Source organism: Stenella coeruleoalba (assembly GCF_951394435.1).
Source record: "Stenella coeruleoalba genome assembly, chromosome: 10".
Lineage (NCBI taxonomy): Eukaryota > Metazoa > Chordata > Mammalia > Artiodactyla > Delphinidae > Stenella > Stenella coeruleoalba.
Genome location: NC_137156.1, coordinates 66,207,602 through 66,230,751, shown reverse-complemented (window position 1 = coordinate 66,230,751; position 23,150 = coordinate 66,207,602). Strand labels below are relative to the sequence as shown.

The 23,150-nt window shown below is 55.7% G+C and overlaps 2 protein-coding genes across 11 annotated transcripts; both read left to right on the top strand.

The window, feature by feature from the left end:
* The first annotated feature begins 178 nt into the window (after positions 1–178).
* On the top strand, positions 179–11,728 carry USP19 (ubiquitin specific peptidase 19). 10 transcript variants are annotated; one of them, XM_079933459.1, is made up of 27 exons: positions 179–340; positions 1,850–2,109; positions 2,376–2,411; positions 2,583–2,711; positions 2,798–2,931; positions 3,005–3,307; positions 3,424–3,640; positions 3,771–3,927; positions 4,043–4,114; positions 4,230–4,345; positions 4,448–4,668; positions 4,751–4,946; positions 5,025–5,158; positions 5,267–5,425; positions 5,511–5,621; positions 6,108–6,218; positions 6,303–6,404; positions 7,173–7,313; positions 7,409–7,527; positions 7,746–7,883; positions 7,996–8,309; positions 8,415–8,525; positions 8,614–8,830; positions 8,914–9,066; positions 9,168–9,328; positions 9,410–9,588; positions 11,251–11,728. In XM_079933459.1, the coding sequence occupies exons 2-27, from the start codon at positions 1,986–1,988 to the stop codon at positions 11,365–11,367; spliced, it is 3,972 nt and encodes a 1,323-aa protein (XP_079789585.1). In that variant the 5' UTR covers positions 179–340; positions 1,850–1,985; the 3' UTR covers positions 11,368–11,728. The 10 variants fall into 10 exon arrangements, with proteins under 10 accessions (XP_079789585.1, XP_079789581.1, XP_079789579.1 ...); XM_079933455.1 differs by having other exon boundaries at positions 3,424–3,646; XM_079933453.1 differs by having other exon boundaries at positions 1,850–2,112; positions 3,008–3,307; positions 4,454–4,668.
* A 3,217-nt stretch (positions 11,729–14,945) lies between these two features.
* On the top strand, positions 14,946–22,508 carry QARS1 (glutaminyl-tRNA synthetase 1). Its single transcript, XM_079934292.1, has 24 exons — positions 14,946–15,083; positions 15,229–15,376; positions 15,749–15,858; positions 16,015–16,090; positions 16,301–16,365; positions 16,921–16,974; positions 17,100–17,160; positions 17,498–17,569; positions 18,445–18,530; positions 18,695–18,781; positions 19,221–19,320; positions 19,436–19,514; positions 19,596–19,704; positions 19,804–19,934; positions 20,041–20,133; positions 20,247–20,384; positions 20,468–20,555; positions 20,645–20,788; positions 20,898–21,002; positions 21,192–21,284; positions 21,399–21,526; positions 21,620–21,686; positions 21,761–21,886; positions 22,297–22,508. The coding sequence occupies exons 1-24, from the start codon at positions 14,967–14,969 to the stop codon at positions 22,345–22,347; spliced, it is 2,328 nt and encodes a 775-aa protein (XP_079790418.1). The 5' UTR covers positions 14,946–14,966; the 3' UTR covers positions 22,348–22,508.
* Positions 22,509–23,150: the final 642 nt, after the last annotated feature.

Below are 23,150 nucleotides of genomic sequence, written 5' to 3'. Positions count from 1 at the left end.
CGCTGTGTGACCGACTCTGATTTGGGGAGGGCGGAGTCTCTGGGCGGAACCTAGAAGCTGCGACCAGCAGGGCCCCACCGAGGCCAAAGCACCGGAGCCCCGCCTCCTCCGTTCGACCCGCCCCGGAGCTGCTCCCGCCGGAAGTGCGTCACCAGCTCTGCGTTCAGGCACCCGCGGCCGTAACTGGAAGTGGAAACAAAACAAGCAGCTGAGGCCGTGGTGGCGGCGGCGCCGGGACGGGGGAGGGGCGCGCCGGAACCGGAACCGACCTGACGCCGGAACCGGAATCGAGAGCGGGTTGCCAGGGCCCGAAGAGGGCTGGCTGCAGCGGCCTAGCTCGGTGAGTGGGGCTGGCCGCTGCTCGCCTGTCTCGCCGGAGCAGGGAGGCCGAGACGCGGGCCTAGGGCGACCTGTTCAAGGTCACGGGCCGTACCAGTCTCCGCCCCTCGAGCCCTGCGGCGTGCCGGGCCCACTGATGCAGGCGGGGCCGTTACACTAAAGCCTGTGGCCGGCCTGCCGTCTCGAAGAGGGCTGGCGGCGAGCGAGGGCGGCTTCCTGGAGGAGGTGGTGGCGGGCCCAGGGTTCGGAGGCTGGAGCTGGGTCGCAGCCCGGCCGGGGCGCTGGTCTGTGGTCAGTAACCCCGCGCGGCCGTATTAGGCCACCTTGGGGCTCTAGGCAGCCCCTTTCCTTCCTCAACGTCCCAGGAGGAGAGGGTAGGGACGCGACCTTCAGCTGGGGCCTGGGAGCAAAGAGGTAGCAGATGTCCACCCCTCGATTCTGGACCTGTCGTCACTGAAGATCTAGCCCACCAGTCCCACATCTGACCCGTAGAAGAATCCCCCCGTCCCCCGCCAAACCTCCGCTCCCCACTCCCACACACTCACACTCTGGGGAACACAGACTAGTCACTATCTGTCCTACTACTGTCTCAGGCCATGCTTGAGCCTGCCAGGGATCCTGGATCCATGGTTCGTTCATCCCCACCCTTATCTCAATTTTGAGACCTTTATTTTGGATGGAGAAACAGCCCAGAATCCACTGGTGGGTCTGTGGGAAACTGGCTAAGAGCTGATGAGGGGGTGGACATGGGAAGGAAGGAGATAATGCCTGTTTCAGTCTCAGACTGCATGCCCACCCTGAGGCAGAGATGCTGCTGAAAGGGAAATGTGACATCTGAATACCCTTTTCACCTTAGCTTTTGCAGGCCCCTCTTTGCATAGGAGAGCAGCTGGAGAGGGGAATCTCTCCAGATGTAAGAAAACAAAAACAAAAACCAAGCAGTGCACAGAAGCAGGTTCAGAGGAGGGTGGGAACTGGCAGGTGGCAGGTGGGGTTCCTTAACCTCAAGATGATGCCTGGGCAGTGGTAGCACCTGGGCTGGGCCTGTTTTCAGCCACAGAGCCTGGTCCTCCTGCTGTTTAATTGTCTGTCTCCTCCTTTCTTGCCTTCCTCCTACTTCTCGGGTGGTGACTAAGCAGCCAGTGAGAGTGAAGGAAAAGTGAGCACCCTGCTCAGTGTGCCAGCCCTGTGGGCTGGAGCTATGGCTCCTCTCCAGATTGGAGGAGCCTGGTCCCAGGCCATGGCTGCCTTGACCTGACACCTCCTCAGTGAGGCTTCTCTCTTTGTGGGTCTGTATGGCAGGCATCTAGGAGGCTCAGCCAGAAGTGGTTGCTTCTACTTGCATTATTTATTCCGCTTTAGGAATAGTCTGAGAGTATCTAGGGCTACATCAGGTAGTAGAGAGGTATTTCTCCATAGGCTTAGAAGTGTCCCAGGTTGCTGAGCCCTGGGTGTAACCAAGGAGCAAATTTTGGGCCTTGGTAGTGATCACTTGTCCCCTTCTCGTTAGGCTGTCAGTTCCTTGCTGGAGAATTTGTCCACAAAGAGTTGCCAAGATAGCTGGGCCAGGAAGAAAGCGCCGTAGCCCTGACCCAGACACCGTTGCCGACCCCGGGGCACTCTGGCTGTCACCCAAGCGGCTCAAGATGTCTGGTGGGGCCAGCACCACAGGCCCAAGGAGAGGGCCCCCAGGACTGGAGGAGGCCACCAGTAAGAAGAAGCAGAAGGATCCAGCAAACCAGGAGAACAAGGATGGAGATCCTAGGAGAGGTGGTAGTGGCATTCCCAGAGTGCTTGTGGCCTTCCCCTCCTCCCTTCCTGTTGAGCATACAGATTGGGGATTGGGAGATGACTTTTTTGCTGTTCCTTCCATCCTGGTCTGATGCTGAGAGAAGGACCAATGGCAGGCTGGGTAGAGCCTCAGTTTTGAAGTTGGGGTACTTGGCTGAAGTCCTAAAGATGGTGTTTGGTGGGATGTTATAGTCTTGGAGACTGCCTGTCCATCATCCTTTCCCTGTTCTTTCCTTTGTTGTCAGGGTCAGCATTCACTCGGGAGGAGCCGACCAAAGACGGTGAGTAATGAATAAGCCTTTTGGATGATAGAGTGCTAGGGGAGAGGAGGGGGCACTGGGGATATAGCCCTTATCTAGAGTAGTTGCATTAGGGCTGGGTGTCTGGTACCTGCTTACTCCCATCAAAATTTCATGGAGACTTTCACAATCTTTTTGACACTCCCTCTGTAGAGTTGTTGCTTGATTGGAGGCAGAGTGCTGATGAGGTGTTTGTCAAGCTGCGTGTGGGAGCCGGTCCCCTGCGGCTGGAGGAGGTAGATGCTGCCTTCACAGACACAGACTGTGTGGTGCGGCTTCCAGGTATGTCCATCTGCTTTGAGCCCAGCAGTATACTTGAATCCTTTGATATCCCCTACCTCAGCTCACTCCTCCCACTCTGTTGCCAGGTGGTCGGCAGTGGGGTGGTGTTTTCTATGCTGAGATAGAAAGTTCTTGCACCAAAGTGCAGGCTCGCAAAGGTGGCCTCCTGCAGCTGTCACTGCCCAAGAAGGTGCCTCTGCTCACGTGGCCCTCTCTCCTGGTAAGTTTCAGAGCAGAGTAGGGTAGGGATACTCAGTGTAGTTAACAGGGCCTGACTGCTGTATCTTTGGCAGAAGAAACCTCTTGGGACCCAGGAGTTGGTGCCAGGGCTGCGGTGCCAGGAGAATGGGCAGGAGCCGTCTCCTGTTGCCCTGGAGCCAGGCCCTGAGCCCCGCCGGGCTAAGCAGGAGGCCCGGAACCAGAAGCGGGCCCAGGGCCGTGGTGAGGTAGGCGCAGGGGCTGGCCCTGGGGCCCAAGCAGGGCCCAGTGCCAAGAGGGCTGTGCATCTCCACAGAGGGCCGGAGGGGGAAGGGTCCAGAGATGGCCCTGGACCCCGGGGTGATGCCCCCCAATTCCTGGCTGAGCCGGCCACCCAGGTGAGAGTGGGGTGCCTGCTTGGGAGTTGGGAGGTGAGGGGGAAGGGTGTGGACTGCAGTGGGGGGCCGCCTGCCAGACCCAGGGCTGATCCTGCCCACAATCTCGCCATGAACAGGCTGAGGCTGAGGAACAGCTCCGTGTACCACCACTGAACCCCCAGACCTGCCTCCTGGGCTCAGAGGAGAATCTAGCACTTTTGACAGGAAAGAAGGCAGTAGCCCCCAGGAATGACCCAGTGTCCCCAGTCATGGCCCGGAGCAGAGACTCTGAGAAAGATGATCGTTCCAAAGAGGAGATGGCAGTGGCAGCAGATGCTGCAGCCTTGGTGGATGGTAAAGGTGGGGCTGGGGGTGGGCAGGCAGAGCTCTAGTTTGGGTTGCAAGGTTGGTGGGTGGCTAGGAAGTAGAGTAGGAACAGGCTGGAACCTGTCCTGGGTGGTGCTGAGATGTGGTCTCAACATAGAGCCCAAGTCCATGGTGAACCTGGCATTTGTCAAGAATGACTCGTATGAGAAGGGGCCGGACTCAGTGGTGGTGCACGTGTACGTGAAGGAAATCTGCAGGGACACATCTCGAGTGCTTTTCCGCGAGCAGGACTTCACGCTTATCTTCCAGACCAGGTGGGTGGGTGGGCGGGCAGACACATAGGGCAGACAGTGTGCTTCAGGCAGGACAGTGCGTCTCATGTTCTTTCTCCTGCCTCTTCTGCTCTCTGCCCCTGCTCTGCCTCTACAGGGACGGAAACTTCCTGAGACCGCACCCGGGCTGTGGGCCCCACACCATCTTCCGTTGGCAGGTGAAGCTCAGGTGGGTGGTGCCCGGCCCCGCCACTGTGCAAGTCCCACCCTGGGCTCCATCCCCCTGACCCATCTAGCCCTGCATCCCCTCCACCTAATTTTCTGAGTTTAGCCTCTTCCTGCAGGAACCTGATCGAGCCAGAGCAGTGCACCTTCTGCTTCACGGCCTCTCGCATCGACATCTGCCTCCGCAAGCGGCAGAGTCAGCGCTGGGGGGGTCTGGAGGCCCCAGCTGCACGAGGTCTGCACACGAGCTCCCTTCATTGCCCAGTCCTCATGACCCAGACCCCCACCCCGTGCCACATGCTGCTAACCACCAGCCCCACCATTCCCCCTTTTTAAGGTGCAGTGGGTGGTGCAAAGGTAGCCGTGCCGACAGGTCCAACCCCTCTGGATTCAACCCCACCGGGAGGTACCCCCCACCCCCTGACAGGCCAGGAGGAAGCCCGGGCTGTGGAGAAGGAGAAACCCAAGGCTCGATCTGAGGACACAGGCCTAGATGGTGTGGCAGCCCGCACCCCCATGGAGCATGTAGCCCCAAAGCCAGAGCCACACCTGGCATCGGTGAGAATCCTTGGTGGGGAGGGCCAAGGATGAAGGCTGGAGAGCCCAGGGCTACTCTCTCATGCCCCTCTTGCTCCCACAGCCCAAGCCCACATGTATGGTGCCTCCAATGCCCCACAGCCCGGTGAGTGGAGACAGCGTGGAGGAAGAGGAGGAGGAAGAGAAGAAGGTGTGTCTGCCGGGCTTCACTGGCCTTGTCAATCTAGGCAACACCTGTTTCATGAACAGCGTCATCCAGTCTCTGTCCAATACTCGGGAGCTGCGGGACTTCTTCCACGGTGAGAACGGGGGCTTAGAGCCCCGGGGATGGGGGATATCTTCCCCTGCTCACACGTCTCCTTGGTTGCTGTCCCTAGACCGCTCCTTTGAGGCCGAGATCAACTACAACAACCCACTGGGGACTGGTGGGCGTCTGGCCATCGGCTTTGCTGTGCTGCTCCGGGCGCTGTGGAAGGGAACCCACCATGCCTTCCAGCCCTCCAAGTTGAAGGTGATCTGTGGCCACTCCTACCTTGGCTGGAGAGGGTGGGAAGGGCTAGCCAGCTGGGTGCATTGTAGGTGCTGGGGCTCCATGCTCACATCTTGCCCCTGCTTCCAGGCCATTGTGGCGAGCAAGGCCAGCCAGTTCACAGGCTATGCACAGCACGATGCCCAGGAGTTCATGGCTTTCCTGCTGGATGGGCTGCACGAGGACTTGAACCGTATTCAGAATAAGCCCTACACGGAGACCGTGGACTCAGATGGGCGACCTGATGAGGTCAGAGTTGGGGGGCGGAGGTGGGCATGTCTCATGCACGTCCCCGTCCCCAGGTCTCCTCGGTTCTCACCACTCTGCTCCTCAGGTGGTAGCTGAGGAAGCCTGGCAGCGGCACAAGATGAGGAATGACTCTTTCATCGTGGACCTATTTCAGGGACAGTACAAGTCGAAGCTGGTGTGCCCCGTGTGCGCAAAGGTGTGACGGATTCTCCTAGAAAGACACCCCCGGCTTGTCCTAGCTAGCCTGGTCAGAATGGGGTCAGAGGCATGTGCATCTTTAGGTGTTGCAGGGCAAGATTTGGGCAAAGAAGGTGAGGGGGAGGCCTTAGGCCCTGTGTGGGCTGCAGAGGTCAGGCTTGGTAGGCTTCCTGACTGAGGTAAAAGTGATGTTTGGGTGATGTAAGGTGGGGTGGGGATGGGTAAGATTGGAAAGGCACAAGGTGTGCAAATGAGAGGCAGATGGTTAAAGCGGCTTGGCTGAGGAAGGCCTCAACTATCAGAAACAGGGATTGTTCTCTCCTAATGGTTCTCCTCGTCCATCTAGTGTTGTCAAGCCTGAGAATTTGCTGGTTGGCTGTGAGACCCTGAGAGCCCTCCAAGGGCGTGGATTGGGCTCTCAGGGCACAAGCATCCTGCCCCCCACTCCCTCTGTGGCCACCCAGTGGAAACTGTACATTTGCAGGTCTCCATCACTTTTGACCCGTTCCTGTACCTGCCGGTGCCCTTGCCACAGAAGCAAAAGGTTCTCCCCATCTTCTATTTTGCCCGGGAGCCCCACAGCAAGCCCGTCAAGGTGAGAAGTAAGCCCGTATTGCTGGGCTTTCGCAGAGACCCTGGCCTACCTCCCACCATGGACTCTGTACTCTTGTCACCACAGTTTCTGGTGAGCATCAGCAAGGAGAACTCCAGTGCAAGTGAAGTGTTGGACTCCCTGTCTCAGAGTGTCCACGTGAAGCCTGAGAACCTGCGTCTGGCTGAGGTGTGTCTGTCTTTCCAAGGCTCTTACGCGCGTGGACACATGTCTATGTTTGCAGCGTGCAGATACGTGTGTACGATCATTAGCATCTGTATGTGTACACACAAACGTGCATGTGACTGCACAAAGACAGGTGGGGTGCTATTGGTTGAGACATGGTTGAAACCAGGCATTTGGGCTATGTAACTGAGGTGTTCTCAGTTCCCAGCCATCATCTGGATTTATTCCCCCTTTTGTTGTTGGCCCCCAGCTGCTCTTCCTTCTTCAGACAAGGAAGGAGCTTGAGCTGCAGGACTAGCCATCCACCAGCTATAGACGTTCTCCATCCATTCTGCTTCTCCCTCCTGTTTTCCCAGATCTGTGTGCCGGTTTTCCCCAAAGGTTCCTAGCCTGCTGCCTGGTAGTGTCCTTTACCTCGGGGGTAGAGGTAGGGAGATGCCTCCTTGAATGCGGCCCCTTCATAGTAACCATGGTGCAGTCTCAACAGGGCCCACTGGTTGACAGCCGGGTAGAGGCCCTTGGTGTGGAGAGCTGGTATGGTTGATACCTGCCCCAGTCTTGGTCTTTTCATGCTCTGTGAGGCACCAGGCTCCTTATTCCATTGGGCACTGAGGCTGGGGCCAGCAGAGGCATATACTTCTTTTGGGCCACAATCCCCAACCCTGCCCCCATTTGACCCAAGATCAAGGTCATATCTTCATCTTGTGCTTTGTGGCAGGGCCAGGGAAAGGGCTTGTCCTCACATAGGATCTGTGTGTTCTCTGTCCTCAGGTGATTAAGAATCGCTTCCACCGTGTGTTTTTGCCCTCCCACTCACTGGACACTGTGTCACCTTCCGACACACTCCTCTGCTTCGAGCTCCTATCCCCAGAGTTGGCTAAGGAGCGGGTGGTGGTGCTAGAGGTGCAGCAGGTGAGTGGGGGCCAACCTGATGGCACAGGGCCCTGATGGGGGAGGGGGGCGTTCCTGCCTGCCCTGGCCTCACTGAGGCAAACGACCCACCCTAGCGCCCCCAGGTGCCCAGCGTCCCCATCTCCAAGTGTGCAGCCTGCCAGCGGAAGCAGCAGTCAGAGGATGAGAAGCTGAAGCGCTGTACCCGTTGCTACCGCGTGGGCTACTGCAACCAGTGAGGACTCCCGTGGTCTCCCCCCGTCCCTCCTCTCCACCTTCCACTTGCTGCCCTACCTCTTCTCCACATAAAGGCACATATATTTTAAGCCCTCTACCTGCCACCCCACTCTACCAGACCCTGGGGGAGGCAGGGCTGGCATACCCAGTTCCTTGGTCTAGCCCTAGCGTAGAGGTGTGGCTAAGGCCCTAGTCTTACCTCCTCCTTCTCTCCAGGCTCTGTCAGAAAACCCACTGGCCTGACCATAAGGGCCTCTGCCGCCCTGAGAACATTGGCTACCCCTTCCTGGTCAGTGTACCTGCCTCACGCCTCACTTATGCCCGTCTTGCTCAGCTGCTAGAGGGATATGCCCGGTAAGTGCCCAGTGGTTGGATTAAGGTGGGGTAGGTGGGGCGTGGGGGTGGAGTGCAGAGGTGCCGGACACGTTGGTCTGGATTCTTACTTGCTTTTGCTGCCTGTTACCAGGTACTCTGTGAGTGTGTTCCAGCCACCCTTCCAGCCTGGCCGCATGGCCTTGGAGTCCCAGGGCCCTGGCTGCAACACACTGCTGTCCACTAGCTCCCTGGAGGCTGGGGACAATGACAGGGACCCTGTTCAGCCACCGGAGCTCCAGATGGTGACCCCTGTGGCTGAGGGGGACACAGGGGTCCCCCGGGCCTGGGCATCCCCTGATCGGGGCCCTGTGCCCAGCACCAGTGGAGTTTCTTCTGAGATGCTGGCCAGTGGGCCCATTGAAGTTGGCTCCTTGCCTGCTGGTGAGAGGGTGTCCCGGCCTGAAGGTAAAAGTCTGGTGAAAGGCTCTGGAGCTGGGGTAGGGGAGGTTGGAGGAAGCTTGTTTAGGCTCTGGTAGACAGGAAAGCTCTGATTATCATGTTCTTTCACAGCTGCTGTGCCCGGGTACCAACACCCAAGTGAAGCCATGAATTCCCACACACCCCAGTTCTTTATCTATAGAATTGATGCATCCAACCGAGAGCAGCGGCTAGAGGACAAAGGTGTCTGAGGCCGTGGGAGGGACCCCTGGCGTGGGTTGGGCTGGCTGCTCTCCACAGCTGCATGATTCCCTTCCCTGCCCGTTTCCAGGAGACACCCCACTAGAGCTGGGTGATGACTGCAGCCTGGCTCTAGTCTGGCGGAACAATGAGCGCCTGCAGGAGTTTGTGTTGGTAGCCTCCAAGGAGCTGGAATGTGCTGAGGATCCAGGCTCTGCTGGTGAGGCTGCCCGTGCTGGCCACTTCACTCTGGACCAGTGTCTGAACCTCTTTACGCGGCCTGAGGTGCTGGCACCTGAGGAGGCTTGGTGAGGACAGGGCAGCAGGCAGGTAGTGGGGAAGAGTGGAGTGGAGGTCTGTCGGTCTTGACTCCGCCTCTGTCCCCTGTCAGGTACTGCCCGCAGTGCAAACAACACCGCGAGGCCTCCAAGCAGCTGTTGTTGTGGCGCCTGCCGAATGTGCTCATCGTGCAGCTCAAGCGCTTCTCCTTTCGCAGTTTCATCTGGCGTGACAAGATCAATGACTTGGTGGAGTTCCCTGTTCGGTGAGCAGTGGGCTCTCGTGACTGTAGTCAGGGCATGGGGGCCAAGGTCGGCATCCAGGGCACCTGTTGACTGTCTCACCTCTCTCTGGCTGGTACCACAGGAACCTGGACCTGAGCAAGTTCTGTATCGGTCAGAAAGAGGAGCAGCTGCCCAGCTATGACCTGTACGCTGTCATCAACCACTATGGAGGCATGATCGGTGGCCACTACACTGCCTGTGCACGCCTGCCCAATGATCGCAGCAGCCAGCGCAGCGACGTGGGTGAGGGCACACACAGCCAGCAGGATAGATGGTAGGGGTGTTGGTGCAGGGTATGTTCACACTCTTCCCACCTTGCCATAGGCTGGCGCTTGTTTGATGACAGCACGGTGACAACGGTAGACGAGAGCCAGGTCGTGACGCGTTATGCCTATGTACTCTTCTACCGCCGGCGGAACTCTCCTGTGGAGAGGCCCCCCCGGGCAGGTCACTCTGAACACCACCCAGACCTAGGCCCTGCAGCTGAGTCTGCTGCCAGCCAGGTGAGGCACGGGGAGGCTGCTCAGGCTAGTGGGGCCCAACTCACAGATGGGTGGGGGTAGGGCACAGCTTCCTCTTCTACAGTCCTAGGCCCCTGGAACCTTCGGATTTTTAAGAGTCACAGACAGGGTTCCCTTACATCAAAGCCTTAGCCAGAGCGATTCCCAGGCTGCAGGGACACTTACAGAGGTACACACACAGCAACGCGCTGCCATTGGTGTGTGCATAGACTACGGGCCAAGCAGCTGCTCCAAATTTCACTGGGTATAGTGGTGTGAACAGACTGTACCTGACACCTCCCAACTTTCCCTCTGCACACTCCCCACATGCTAGCCCACAGACCCTCACTTGTGATCGTCCCTGTGTTCTGATGTGCACTCAGGACAGGGCCTATCCAGCAGGCCATAGCCAATGTGGCCATCACCCTCTCTGAGGTGAGCTTTTGTCCCCACTGTGCCTTCAGGATCGTCTGTCTCTCTTACTGACATGGGATGCCATAGGCCTGGTTGGTGGGCACATCCGAAACTCTTTTCTGGACTTGTCTCCTTGCTGTCCTCTCCTCCCTTGAGCCCGCTATGCTCAGACTCATACAGTGATCAGGATCTGGATGTAGGTGGGCGGGAGCCAGGAGATGACTCTGGGGTTGGCAGCTCTGTTCTCCATGAGCCAGTCTCCTCTGTGGGAAGCCTGGGCTAAAAAACTGACCAGCTAACCCTCACCCCCACCCCCACCCAACCCCTGTGGGGAAGTTGCATGTCGATAGGGGAGCTTCTTGAGGCCAAAATGCCATCAAGATTTCTCCCACTGTGGTGCTCTCCATCTAGACAACCCTGCGAATGGCCCACTTGGCTCCTGCCTGTCCACCACTCTGCCACTTGACCTGGGATGTACGGGGTTAGCACCGGTTACGTTGGGCGGGACTGTCATGGCCAGGGGTCTTGGGGACACTGGGTCCCCCTACCCCCTCACCCCCGCCCTGGGTGCTGATGGCCGTTTCCGCACGCCGTAGGCTTCCCGGATTTGGCAGGAGCTGGAGGCCGAGGAGGAGCCGGTACCCGAGGGGCCTGCGCCCCTGGGTTCCTGGGGGCCCCAGGACTGGGTGGGCCCCCCGCCACGTGGCCCTACCACACCAGACGAGGGCTGTCTCCGATACTTTGTTCTGGGCACCGTGGCAGCTTTGATGGCCCTCGTGCTCAACGTGTTCTATCCTCTGGTATCCCAGAGTCCCTGGAGATGAGCTCGCCTGCAGGCAGCTGCTGTGAGCTGGCCTACCTACCTGCCCACCAGGCCATGCCTGCCGCTGTGGTGGGGACCAACTCTGGGCTTGGGCCTCAGTGTGTGCATCTGAGGGGAGAGGGTGGGGACTGTGGCTCCTGCAGGGGCAGAGCATCTTAGGGTGGGTATCCCGTCCAGCTGTCTGTCCGTTTGTCCTGCTGCTCCTACCCTTGGCCTGGGGCTTAGCCCTGCCCAAGCAGCTTCCTGTATTTAAAGTGTTAATAAAGTGAGACTGTTCAGGCTGATCTCGTCTCTCTGTCTCAATGCCGCTGCTGTCTGCGCCTGCCTTGGGGCCCTCCCTTGGGTGCCAGGGCTCCAAGCCAGCACCCCCGGGATGCCAGGCGGCATACTGGGCAGCCCCCAACCCCTGTCCTCATATTCTGTTGCAGGGACTAGGCCCTGGCCAGGCCCCTGACGTGGCCCCCACGCGGACAGCCCCTGAACGCTTCGCCCCCCCTGTGGACCGCCCAGCCCCCACCTACAGCAACATGGAGGAGGTCGATTAGCAGGTCCCTGGCTGGTGGGGGGGACTGGGTTTGGGGGATCCCCCACAGAGGGCCAGCTCTTTGACGCTTCTTCTCTAACCTAGAGGACACTGGCTTCGTCAATGGGGAGTTGGGGGGGGTATGATTTGAGGGTGGAAACCTCACTCGTTGGGACCTCTTGTCAACTTGACCCCCCCAGCCAGTGGGCCTTGGCTTCTCTAGCCATGCCCAGTGCTGTGTGATTTGATTCTCAGTTGTACCTTCAATTCTTTCTGACTCGCATTATAAACATTATAATTTTATTCTAAAAATTGTAATTTTTTTTTTGCATTTTGGAAGTGATTGCTGCTGTTTAAATATATTTTAAAAATAAATGACAAATAAGCAGACTTAGTCACTGTAATACATCAGGTGCTGTGACTACCTCCCCTTCCCAACGTGTGTGTGTGTGTGTGTGTGCGCGCGCGCGCGCGTGCGTGCAAAGCCCCCACTGCCATCAGCTCTTTGGGGTCTGACCCCTGCCCTTTGATCCCACTGGTTCTGGGTCCCACGTGGAGGCAGCTACAGTTGGTAACATTGCTGGTACCTCACACCCTAGGAGTGGAGTGTACCCCATGAAGCTCCAGAAGCTGACAGCATGGGGTAAAAGGTGCAGGCATTGGAGCAGCCTGGGGCTGACAACCAGACAGTAGGTCAGGAAGGACTTGTTGGGGAACAGGAAGTACTTGGGGGTGGAGAGAAGTCTCTTTTCTCTTTTTCTATTCTCAGGTCTTTCTTTGCTGTAGTTTGAAAACCACCTGGATCCCTTGGGAGAACAGAGCAGGAAAAAAACTGCTGTGGGAAAGGAGACCCTCCTCCAAAAGGACAGGCAGAGAGGACCAGAGCTAATCTTAGCTGGCTTCCTGTGGGAGGGAGGGTGTGGGGTCCTGCCAGGCCATTTCTTCCCTTGATTCCCTAAAACTTTGGCTTCTGGCAGCTGCCCCAGGCTGTTTACCCACAGTGGGTTTGCAGGCTTGTCCCAGCAGGCTTGCCTTGTGTACACATACCGCAAGGTCAAGTCTTGTGAAGAGCCTCCGTGCCTCTCTTCGTGGATAATGCTGCCTCCTATTCTCTTCAACTGTTTGGGGTTAGGATTGGGCATCTCCAGCTGGGGGGAGATGGGGAGCAAAGGTACTCCTGAGGCAGGTGTTCAGGTAAGCCAGAAAGAGTGTAAGGCAGGCAGGGGTGGGGCAGGATTCTGGCAGGTCCATCCTGCCCCCAAGCCTGAGGGGTCAGTATTACAAAAAGCTCAGCATGTGGGCCCTGCTAGGACTCCTTGGCTGGAGTTAGGGAGTTAGGGGTGGTGGAGAGCAGAAGGAGCTCCTGGAGAAAGCTAGCCTTGTGACCAGCGTTGGTTTCTTCTATTGGGACAACAGCACAAGGGCCACGTGGGGTTGCTGGCCATGGAGAGGGGCCTGGACTGCTGGCTATGAGGCCCTGCGGTAATGGTGGAATTGCCAAGCTGGGTGTTGGTGCTGGCACACTGCTGGAGGGGCTGCTAGGCATGGGCTGCAACAGGATTGTGCTGGGCCTTCACTGTGTGCAGCCCCAAGTGTCTGGCCACTGGTGATCTGCATGTGCTGAATGCACTACTCAAGGGGCTCTGTCCACAGCCCTGCTGCTGCTGAGCCTGCCACATTACCCTTCTGGGGCATTTGCACAAGGCTGCCATGGCCCTCAGCACTGTGGCCACTGCTGCTTCTGTGCATCAGCCTGTGTGACAGGGACTTGTCCGTAGGTCTGGCTACTGGACCCTGCCTCTTCCCATGCCACAGCTGGGCCTTGCTGGCTGCTCCCTGGCTTTTCTCCTCGTTCATTGTTTTCTTGATTTTCCTTGAAGTAGTGCCAGAGGCTTATGCGAGCAAGCCAGTCCCCTGGGCATGCACCCATCCAACTTGATGGTTCTGCTCTGTGCAAGTCAAAGGGCTCCAGAGGACTGGCTAGCCTGCCACTACTTGTGGCATTCTTGGTAGGGGCAACTGCCTCATCCTGTGACATGGAGCCACAGGGTCAGCACTATGAGGGAACCAGGAAAGAGGGTACAGGCCCTGACCCCACTGAGGGGGCCATCACTAGACCTGCAGGACTTAGTGTTGGTGGTCATGGTGCTGTAATGGGTCTTTGGGTGGCATCAGGTACCCTGCTCTTCTTAGGCATCTTTGTGGTGAGCTAGACACCTGCAGCTGTGGACTCAACACAGGGCTGGCGTGGCTACGGTTCTGCTTCTTAGTGCCTGTCTGTGGCACCACTGCACTGCAACTCCTGCTTAATGCCTGCTCCTGGCCTTGGCTGGGCTGGGCATCAGGCTGGGGCCAAAGTGCCATGGGGAGCCAAGACACAGGGCTGGCTCTGGATACTGATGCAGAGTGTGGCACTGGGCAGAACCTGGCATGTGGTCATCATGTGGGGCCCAGAAATGGACTCACTCATTAGTAGGATATAGTAACAAACAAGGATACACTATGGATACAGACTGCAGTCAGGATCCTGCCCAGTGCTTGAAGGTCCGGTAGTATCAGACAAGGCCTCTAAGAGCCTGAGTTCCCATCCCAAATTTGGGCATCTCCTCATCATGTCACCACCAGCAGCTCCAGTTCCATAAAGAAAACAGGTTGTATGTTCAGTTTCAGCCTAATGATTCTCAGCAGGTCCTGGAAGTCCAATGAGACTGGGGAGACCCCCAAGAACATCATCATGATTATTCTACCTCCTCTGTCCCACCCTATCCCAACTTCAATAAAATATCCTGTCAAACACCTGCATGTGGATTTCAAGGTCTAATCTGCTTGTGGTTTTCCTGACATATGCATGTGTTGGTAAGGGGGGTAAGTATGACAGGTGATTTTTTTGGCCACACCACGTGGCTTGTGGGATCTTAGTTCCCTGACCAGGGATTGAACCCAGGCGCTCAGCAGTGAGAGCGCACAGTCCTAACCACTGGACAACCAGGGAATTCCCAGACAGGAGAGTTTAAACCAAATCATCACAGAACTTGAGAGGCCCTTCCTGGCCAGGTGTGTGTCCAGGTGGGTTCTCAAAAAGTGCCAGACTTTTGGGGCCCATCGATGGGCCATTTCAGACATTCTCTGTGCTCGAGTCTTGACAGAATTTCCCGGGCTTCATTTTGTTCAAATGTTTCCGTGACAACTCCAAAGCTTTGACGTCAGAAACGCGATAGGGACTCACATTTGTTCCCAAGAACAGAATTGGGATAGTCCCGAGGTTTCCAGGGCTGAAGGAGAAAAGTCGAAGAGCAAAGAGCCACGCCCATGTTTGCCTCCTGCCTGGATGCTGAACACCTTCCCTCCAGGTCTGCGGCAAATCATCCCTTAAAGTCCCGTCGCCACTACCCCTTCTAGTGACCTGGAGCACGAAAACGGAAGTGAAGCGCCTTGAAAAGCCGGAAAGGCCGCCCTCTGCCCTTTCAATGGCGCTGACAACCCTGGAGAGCCCCGCCCCCTCCAGCCAAGGAAGGACACCATTGGCTCTCCCTGACGGCGTCGCTCTCCTATTGGCCAGTGAGCTAATGCCAATGTACAGATTGGCCGCAAAGTTTTCTTTCGGTTTCCGGCGTCCCAGCAATGGCAGCTCTGGACCCTCTGTCGCTCTTCACCGGCCTCGGCCTGAGCGAACACAAGGCCCGCGAGACGCTCAAGAACACGGCTCTGAGCGCGCAGCTGCGCGAGGCGGCGACCCAGGTGCGAACCCAAGTCCCTGGTCCGGGCTGCCGACTGTTCCCCAACGCAGCGCCAGGCCGGGTCCTGACCCCAACCAACCTACCTTGTCTTGTTCAGGCTTTTCTTACTGGGCATGGGGCTTATCTCCTGACTCCTCTGACCTCAGGCGCAACAGACTCTGGGCTGCACCATCGACAAGGCTACCGGGACCCTGCTCTATGGCTTGGCCTCCCGACTCCGGGATCCGCGGCGTCTCTCTTTCCTCGTGAGCTACATAGCCAATAGGAAGATCCATACGGAGACCCAGCTGAGCGGTGAGACCCCTGCCTGTCCTGCCGCTTCCACCTCCAACTCTTCTTCTCAGCCAAGGTCCCTATCTACCCATTCTGCGAAGTCCCTCAGCGTCTCTCTGCATTATTAGTTGTGCATTCCCCTCTAAACCCAGGCACTGGCACTGAGGGATGGAGAGGGCCACCTCTGGTGAGACGGACTAGAGAATTGTAGGTCTGAGGGAGTTTCCCTCAGAGCACATGCTTCTTTCCTGTGACCTCAGGGCTTCTCTAGAGGTGCAAGACTTAATTACCCAGGAGACCAAACTAATTGGGGTTTCATGGATCGGATTAGGGCTTTGTCTTCCTACTTCCTGGAGCTGAGATGCCACAAATTCATTGGCTCTCTTTTTTCAGCTGCCCTTGAGTATGTGCGGAGTCATCCCCTGGACCCCATCAACACCATGGTCTTTGAGCAGGAATGCGGCGTGGGCGTTGTGGTGACCCCAGAGCAGATTGAGGAGGCTGTGAGTCTTTCCCCAGGCATCGGTTGCCTCCTTAGTAATGAACCTGAAAAGGAGTGGCTCAGCTTTTCCAACCAGGAAGACCCAGGGTGAGGGTGTGGGTTCCTAGAGCATTTCTGAAGGACACTTTCCTGAACCACATGGTTTGGCTTTCTGTAGGTGGAGGCTGCCATAAATCGCCACCGACCCCAGCTCCTAGTAGAGCGTTACCATTTCAATATGGGGCTGCTGATGGGTGAGCAGGGCCTGGGGCAGGGGACTATGTTATTCTCTCTAGTCATGCCTTCTCTTCTGCATGGGTGAGAGGGAGGTGGGAAGAGGAATAGGAACACCTTAAAAGTGGTCTGGCTGTGGTTTTTGAGGTCAGCCAGGTTCTTTTCTTGGGAAGGAGGGTGGGCAACGTCCTGCTTTGCCTTTCTGCAGCTCCCTCTGCCCATATTTCTAGGAGAGGCTCGGGCTGCGCTCAAGTGGGCAGATGGCAAAATGATCAAGCACGAAGTAGACATGCAGGTGGGTGCCTCCTTGAGCTGAAGCAGGCAAAGACCCTGCCAGAGACAGTGTCTAGAGTCCACTGAGGGATAAATGGTGGTGGAAGGGGAAGAAAGCCTATTCCTATTCTGATGGTGGATAGTAGAGCTTGGGGTAGAGGGAGCAGCACCCGGTTGGACAGTGAAAGACTTGGGCCTCTGGGTTCTGCCTAAGTTGGGGTGAGTTGCTTTACTCTGAACCTCAGTTTCCTCATCTTGTAAATAAGGGTGATGTGGCCTTCATCTCAGTGTGCTGGCAGAGAATCACAAGAGGGTGATGGTTGAGGTAGATGGCATATCTTGATGCTGGGCCCACAGTTCCTTTCTGTAAATGGCTGTTTTTGTTACCTGAGCCCAGGACCCTCAGGAGGGAAAAAGCATTTGAGGCCGCAGAACCATGTGAGGAGCAGAGGTGGGATGGGCTAGGTAGGTTTTTCAAGGTGGTGCCAGTAGACAGAACCAAGAAGCCCTTAGCTGGATGGGTGGGTTGGGTCAGTCATGGGCTCCTGTCCCAGCTCTGACTCTGGTCTCTGCTCAGGTCCTCCACCTCCTGGGTCCCAAGACGGAGACTGATCTGGAGAAGAAGCCCAAGGTGGGACTGAGCATGGTCTTGGGTCCTGGGAATGAGATGGGGTAGGGTGAAACTTCAGGCTGGAGAAGGGAGTATCTGACCCCAGTGATCCCGAGACGTTGACCCAACTTTTGAACTTCTCTCAGGTGGCAAAGGCTCGGCCAGAAGAAACAGACCGAAGAACAGCAAAGGATGTGGTGGAGAATGGTGAGAGGCTTGAGGCTCCTGTCACATTCAACTCCCTGATATCTGGGTTTTCCACCTGATGGGTCATTATAGCCCAGACTCCTCAGGCCGTTGGCTTAATCAACACTCTGTCTTCTGCTGCAAGACTGGAATTTCTGGTGTTTCCTTTACCCAGAAACTAGTCAGAGGAGGCCTGAGAAGTCTGGCTCTGTACCTCTTGTCTCTGGGGTTGGGGGAAGAGGGGACTGCTTGGTTCTACTCTGGTTCCAGGATATGGGTAGTATCGACAGGCACCTCCCTGAGCTGGATGTGGGAGCTGTATCCAGAGAATAAGTTTTCCTTGGTCTGTTCTCTGCAGGTGAGACTGTTGTTCAGACCCTGTCTCTGATGGAGCAGCTCCGAGGCGAGGCGCTTAAGTTCCACAAGCCTGGTGAGCAGGCAGGTTGAAACTCTGTGGAGGGCTGGATCTTTTTTTTTTTTTTTTTTAATTTTATTGAAGTATAATTGATTTGTAATGTTGTGTTTAATTTCTGCTGTACAGCAAAGTGACTCAGTTATACATATATATATTTTTTTCCATTATGGTTTATCACAGGATACTGAATACAGTTCCCTGTGCTATACAGTAGGAACTTGTTGTTTATTCATCCTATATATGATAGTTTACATCTGCTAATCCCAAACTCCCAGTACTTTCCTCCCTTATCCCTCCTCCCCCCGTTGGCAACCACAAGTCTGTTCTTTATGTCAGTGAGTCTGTCTGTTTTGTAGATATGTTCATTTATGTCGTATTTTAGATTCCACCTATAAGTAATATCATATTGTATTTGTCTTTCTGACTTACTTTGCATAGTATAATAATCTCTAGGTCCATCCATGATGCTGCAGATGGCATTATTTCATTCTTTTTAATGGTTAAGTAATATTCCATTGTATATATGTTCCACATCTTCTTTATCCATTCATCTAACGGTGGACATTTAGGTTGTTTCCATGTCTTGGCTATTATAAATAGTGCTGCTGTGAACGTAGTGGTGCATGTATCTTTTTGAATTATAGTTTTGTCTGAGTATATGCCTGTTAGTGGGATTGCTAGATCATATGGAAACTATTTTTAGTTTTTTGAGGAAACTGCGTACTGTTTTCCGTATGGCTTCACCAATTTACATTCCCACCAACAGTGTAAGAGGGTTTTCTTTTCTTGTGGAGGGCTGGATCTTAATAGCAATTCTTGTAGTCAGGTCCCTGGGATAGGGAGCCCTGGGCTGCAGCCTGGTATCATCAGGCTTGTTCTGGCCCTGGCAGGTGAGAACTACAAGACCCCGGGCTATGTGACCACTCCATATACCATGGATCTACTGAAGCAGCACCTGGAGATCACTGGAGGACAGGTGTGTGGGAGTATTGCCAGGCTAGCTAGTGCCATCATCACTTGCCTGGGGCTGCCTCCATACTATCCCGCCTTACCTGTCACCATGGCCTCCCTGGAAGGGTCATCCTTTAGTGTAGTCTGAGCTCTGACCTGATTCCTCTGCTCCCATTTCTCTTATCTCAGGTACGTACCCGGTTCCCACCAGAACCCAATGGAATCCTGCACATTGGACATGCCAAAGCCATCAACTTCAACTTTGGCTATGCCAAGGTGAGTGTGTCTGGGGACTTGGCAAGCAGCATAACTGCTTGCTGCTCCCATGACTAGGTACCAGAGAGGTATCCCTGCTTTTCCTGCTGCTCCCATAAAGTGTCCCAGAGCAGACAGACGCCTTGGAGGGGATACCTAGGAATGTGTGATAGATACCTAGGAATCCACTCAATTGGGCTCATTGAGGAAAAACTCTTGGTGAGGCAGTGAGTTCACATTTGCGGAAATTCCCAGTGCAACCTCTTGGGCTTAGGAAGAGGCTATGCTGTGTCCCACGTTAGTATGAGATGCCTTGTTTATTAGGGCATTTAGATACAGGAAGGTGAGTGAAAGATATTTTCAATTCTGATGTGGGAGAGCTCTGAGAATGTCCCAGTTTGATGAGATGGATTGTAGGAACTGATGATGTGGGAGCTCACAGATACTGCAACTTTCCTAGGCCAACAATGGGATCTGTTTCCTGCGCTTTGATGACACCAACCCTGAGAAGGAGGAAGCAAAGTTCTTCACTGCCATCTGCGACATGGTGGCCTGGCTGGGTATGGGTTGGGGAAGGCCTGGGCAGAACTGCTTATCAGTGGGCCTCTCCCTGGGCCATGGCCTGCCATTGGGTGTCCCTGATTGGTTGCTAATACCCATCTCATTCTGCCCCAGGTTACATACCTTACAAGGTGACATATGCCTCCAACTATTTTGACCAGCTGTATGCGTGGGCTGAGGAGCTCATCCGCAGGTGAGGCCAGAGCCATGATGTGGAGCCAGGCAGACTGACCAGGGCACATCCATGCTGGGCATTCACACCCCTTCTTCATAGGGGTCAGGCCTATGTGTGCCACCAGCGAGGAGAGGAGCTCAAAGGCCACAACCCACTGCCCTCACCCTGGAGAGACCGTCCCACAGAGGAGTCCTTGCTACTCTTCGAGGTGGGGCTCTGGGGGTGCAATTGAGTCTAGGTGGGCCAAGATACTGAGAATGAGATGCCCTTGTGCTGAGTGGCAGCCTGAGCCCTTGCTTCCTCTCAGGCAATGCGCAAGGGCAAGTTTGCAGAGGGTGAGGCCACACTGCGGATGAAGCTGGTGATGGAGGATGGCAAGATGGACCCTGTGGCCTATCGAGTCAAGTATACACCGCACCACCGCACAGGGGACACTTGGTTGGTGTGAACTTGGGGTGGGGTTGCGGAGTTGTAGAGTGGCGGGTGGGCCATGGGTAGGGCAGAGTGGGGCCGAATGGTGGGGCCCACTGCCTATGCCCTGCAGGTGCATCTACCCCACCTATGACTACACACACTGCCTCTGTGACTCCATCGAGCATATCACCCACTCACTCTGCACCAAGGAATTCCAGGCCCGGTGAGGGAGCTGGGTCCGTGGGGAGGGGAGGGCCAGTGGGATTCCAGCAGCCCTTCCTGCCGGTCTCTCCCTGGTTGGAGGTGGCCAGTCTTGACTCTGCCCTCCCACCCCAGACGCTCTTCCTACTTCTGGCTGTGCAATGCACTGGACGTCTATTGTCCTGTGCAGTGGGAGTATGGCCGCCTCAATCTGCACTATGCTGTTGTCTCTAAGAGGAAGATTCTCCAGCTTGTGGCAGCTGGCGCTGTGCGGTAGGTGTGGCTTTTTGGCTAATGAAGGTTGGTACTAGTAGCATATGCTGCCATAGGTTTTCTCACCACCACCTCGCCCACAGGGATTGGGACGACCCACGGCTCTTCACGCTCACAGCCTTACGTCGGAGGGGCTTCCCGCCTGAGGCCATCAACAACTTCTGTGCTCGGGTATAGCCGAGTGGGCTGAGTGGGCAGGTGGGGGCTGAGCACTGTAGTATGTGGTTGTGGCTGTGACTGATGCTGTCCTTTCCTGCTAGGTGGGAGTGACAGTGGCACAGACCACAATGGAACCACATCTGCTAGAAGCCTGTGTGCGTGATGTGCTGAATGACACAGCCCCTCGGGCCATGGCTGTGCTGGAGCCATTACAGGTGGTCATCACCAATTTTCCTGCTGCCAAGGTAAGTCTCCTTCAGAGTGTGTGTGTGTGGGGGGGGGGGGGTTGCACCTGGGTTTAGGTGTGGGAATCCCAGTGCCTAGTGTGACTCAGACACTTATCTCCTACTATAGTCCTTGGACATTCAGGTACCCAGCTTCCCAGCTGATGAGACCAAGGGCTTCCATCAGATTCCCTTTGGACCCATTGTCTTCATTGAAAGGACTGACTTCAAAGAGGTGAATGGGGGTGGTGAAGGGTCCTGTTTGTTCCTGGGCCCAGTCCTGAGGGCCCTTCATCTCTTCTATCAGTCCATCTACTCCCTGCTTCAGTCAAACCAATCCTTGCCAGACGTAGGGGTGGGAGAAGCCTCTTGTACCTGCCCGACCCTTGCAGCCTCTTGTGTCCACCCCACTTCCTACCTCTAGGAGCCAGAGCCAGGCTATAAGCGCCTGGCATGGGGCCAGCCCGTGGGCCTGAGGCATACAGGCTACGTCATCGAGCTGCAGCATGTTGTCAAGGTGAGAGCCAGCTGCAGCCTTCCTACCACAGTGCCTGCTGGGGTGAGGATCTGGGTGCAGCTTGCAGTCCTGGTAGTGGTGTCCAAGTCTGATTGCAGGCCCCTTGACTTCCAGGGCCCCAGTGGCTGTGTGGAAAGCCTTGAGGTGACCTGCAGACGGGCAGATGCTGGAGAAAAGCCCAAGGCATTTATTCACTGGGTATCACAGCCTCTGACGTGTGAGATTCGCCTCTATGAGCGACTGTGAGTGAACAGAGCTGGTGTTGGGGCAGGTACAAGATGGGCATTGCTTGCTGTGGCTGCCCAGCTGGAGTCTGACCTCTACTCTGGCTGCAGATTTCAGCACAAGAACCCTGAGGATCCTGCTGAGGTGCCTGGTGGATTCTTAAGTGATTTGAACCCGGTAGGCTCATGGGGTATGGGGTGAGGGTGGTGGGCCTTTCTGGCTGGATGGCCACCTGAGTTCTCTGCCCACAGGCATCACTACAAGTGGTCGAGGCAGCATTAGTGGACTGTTCTGTGGCCCTGGCAAAGCCCTTTGACAAGTTCCAGTTTGAGCGGCTTGGTTACTTTTCTGTGGATCCAGACAGCCGCCAGGGACAGGTGCTTGAATTTACCTTTCCGCAACAATGATGGTGGTGGCTGCCATTCTCTGTGCCAAGCACTTTGCTGACATTTCCTTACTTAATTTTCACCACCTGAGGTGGGGTTCATGTTCTGCTGATGAGGAAACAGGCTCAGAGGTTAAGTCCGTGCACAAAATTTTGTATGAACCCTTTCTTATTCCTCAAGGTAGGGGACAGGCATAGGGATTGTTATAATTCATATAAAATGGAGACCCAGAGCCATCCAGTCCTTTAGCCAAAGTCAAAAAGTTATTGGTAACTAGAGTTTCTTGGCCCTCAGCTCCTCTGGGATGAAGCGAGGGTTGGAGTGGGGTGTCTGGTGAGACCCACTTAGGCCTTCTGGCCTGGTTCTGGCTTGGTGGTCATTCCTCTCTCTCTGCCCTCCAGCTTGTCTTCAACCGGACCGTCACACTGAAGGAGGACCCAGGAAAAGTGTGAACTGGAAGTCCTGTGGACCTATCTCAACCTTCTGGAGGCGAGGGGTACCCAGACTCCATGTCAATAAAGAACAGCTAAATCCCCCTGGGGTCTGTGTTATCTCTCTGGTCTCCTAGCACCCAAGGGCCTTAGAGTCATGCTCAGGGAGGGGGAAGGTACGCTACACACAGAGCAGTACTGACAGCTTTGAAACCACTGGTGCACTTCTTGATGCTCGAGGGCTGAGGCCTGGGCCTGATTCGTTATCTTCTGCACCTGGTCTGAGGGAATGGTGGGTCCTGGGATGCTGCTCCACTGTTAGGAGCCTTGTGTCAGAGGGACCTGGAAGGTTTGTGTCTGCCTGCATGCCTAGGCAGATGGAGAGGCCTAGCTACTAGTACAGTCATTAAAAAATAATTATTGAGTACCTACTATGTGCCAGGCACAGTGAGATGAGGAAGACTTGTGTGGTGGCCTTCTAAGTCCACCACCTAGTTGGGGAGACAGAGGGCGACCAGGTATTGTGCAGATGTCTCCTTGGGGCCTGTGTGAGGCTGGAGGAGGTTTCTGACCCAGCCTGGGCCTCTGAAGACTACTCTTAGAAGTCACTCCTGAGGGGAGCCCCAAAGGACTAGGAGTTTGCCAGGGAAGGATGAACAAGTGCAAAGCTCCAGAGGCCTTTTTAAGAAACAGTATGATAGTCTATGCCCCTCTGGGGCAGTGTGGGCTACTGGTGAAGCCGGCGTGTGCCTGCAGCTTTAACACCCTCCACATTTTCCCTGTATACAAACACCAGGCTACCCGAGGCCCGCTTTAAGGTGGAC

Bases quoted from the DNA above. Each gene is read 5' to 3' on its own strand.
- USP19 (XM_079933452.1), top strand. From the start codon at position 1,986: ATGTCTGGTGGGGCCAGCACCACAGGCCCAAGGAGAGGGCCCCCAGGA. The intron at 7,884-7,995 runs GTAAGTGCCCAG...GCCTGTTACCAG, and splicing joins CTGCTAGAGGGATATGCCCG to GTACTCTGTGAGTGTGTTCC. The intron at 8,310-8,414 runs GTAAAAGTCTGG...GTTCTTTCACAG, and splicing joins GAGGGTGTCCCGGCCTGAAG to CTGCTGTGCCCGGGTACCAA.
- QARS1 (XM_079934292.1), top strand. From the start codon at position 14,967: ATGGCAGCTCTGGACCCTCTGTCGCTCTTCACCGGCCTCGGCCTGAGC. The intron at 16,366-16,920 runs GTGGGTGCCTCC...GTCTCTGCTCAG, and splicing joins AGCACGAAGTAGACATGCAG to GTCCTCCACCTCCTGGGTCC. The intron at 18,782-19,220 runs GTGAGTGTGTCT...CAACTTTCCTAG, and splicing joins TCAACTTTGGCTATGCCAAG to GCCAACAATGGGATCTGTTT.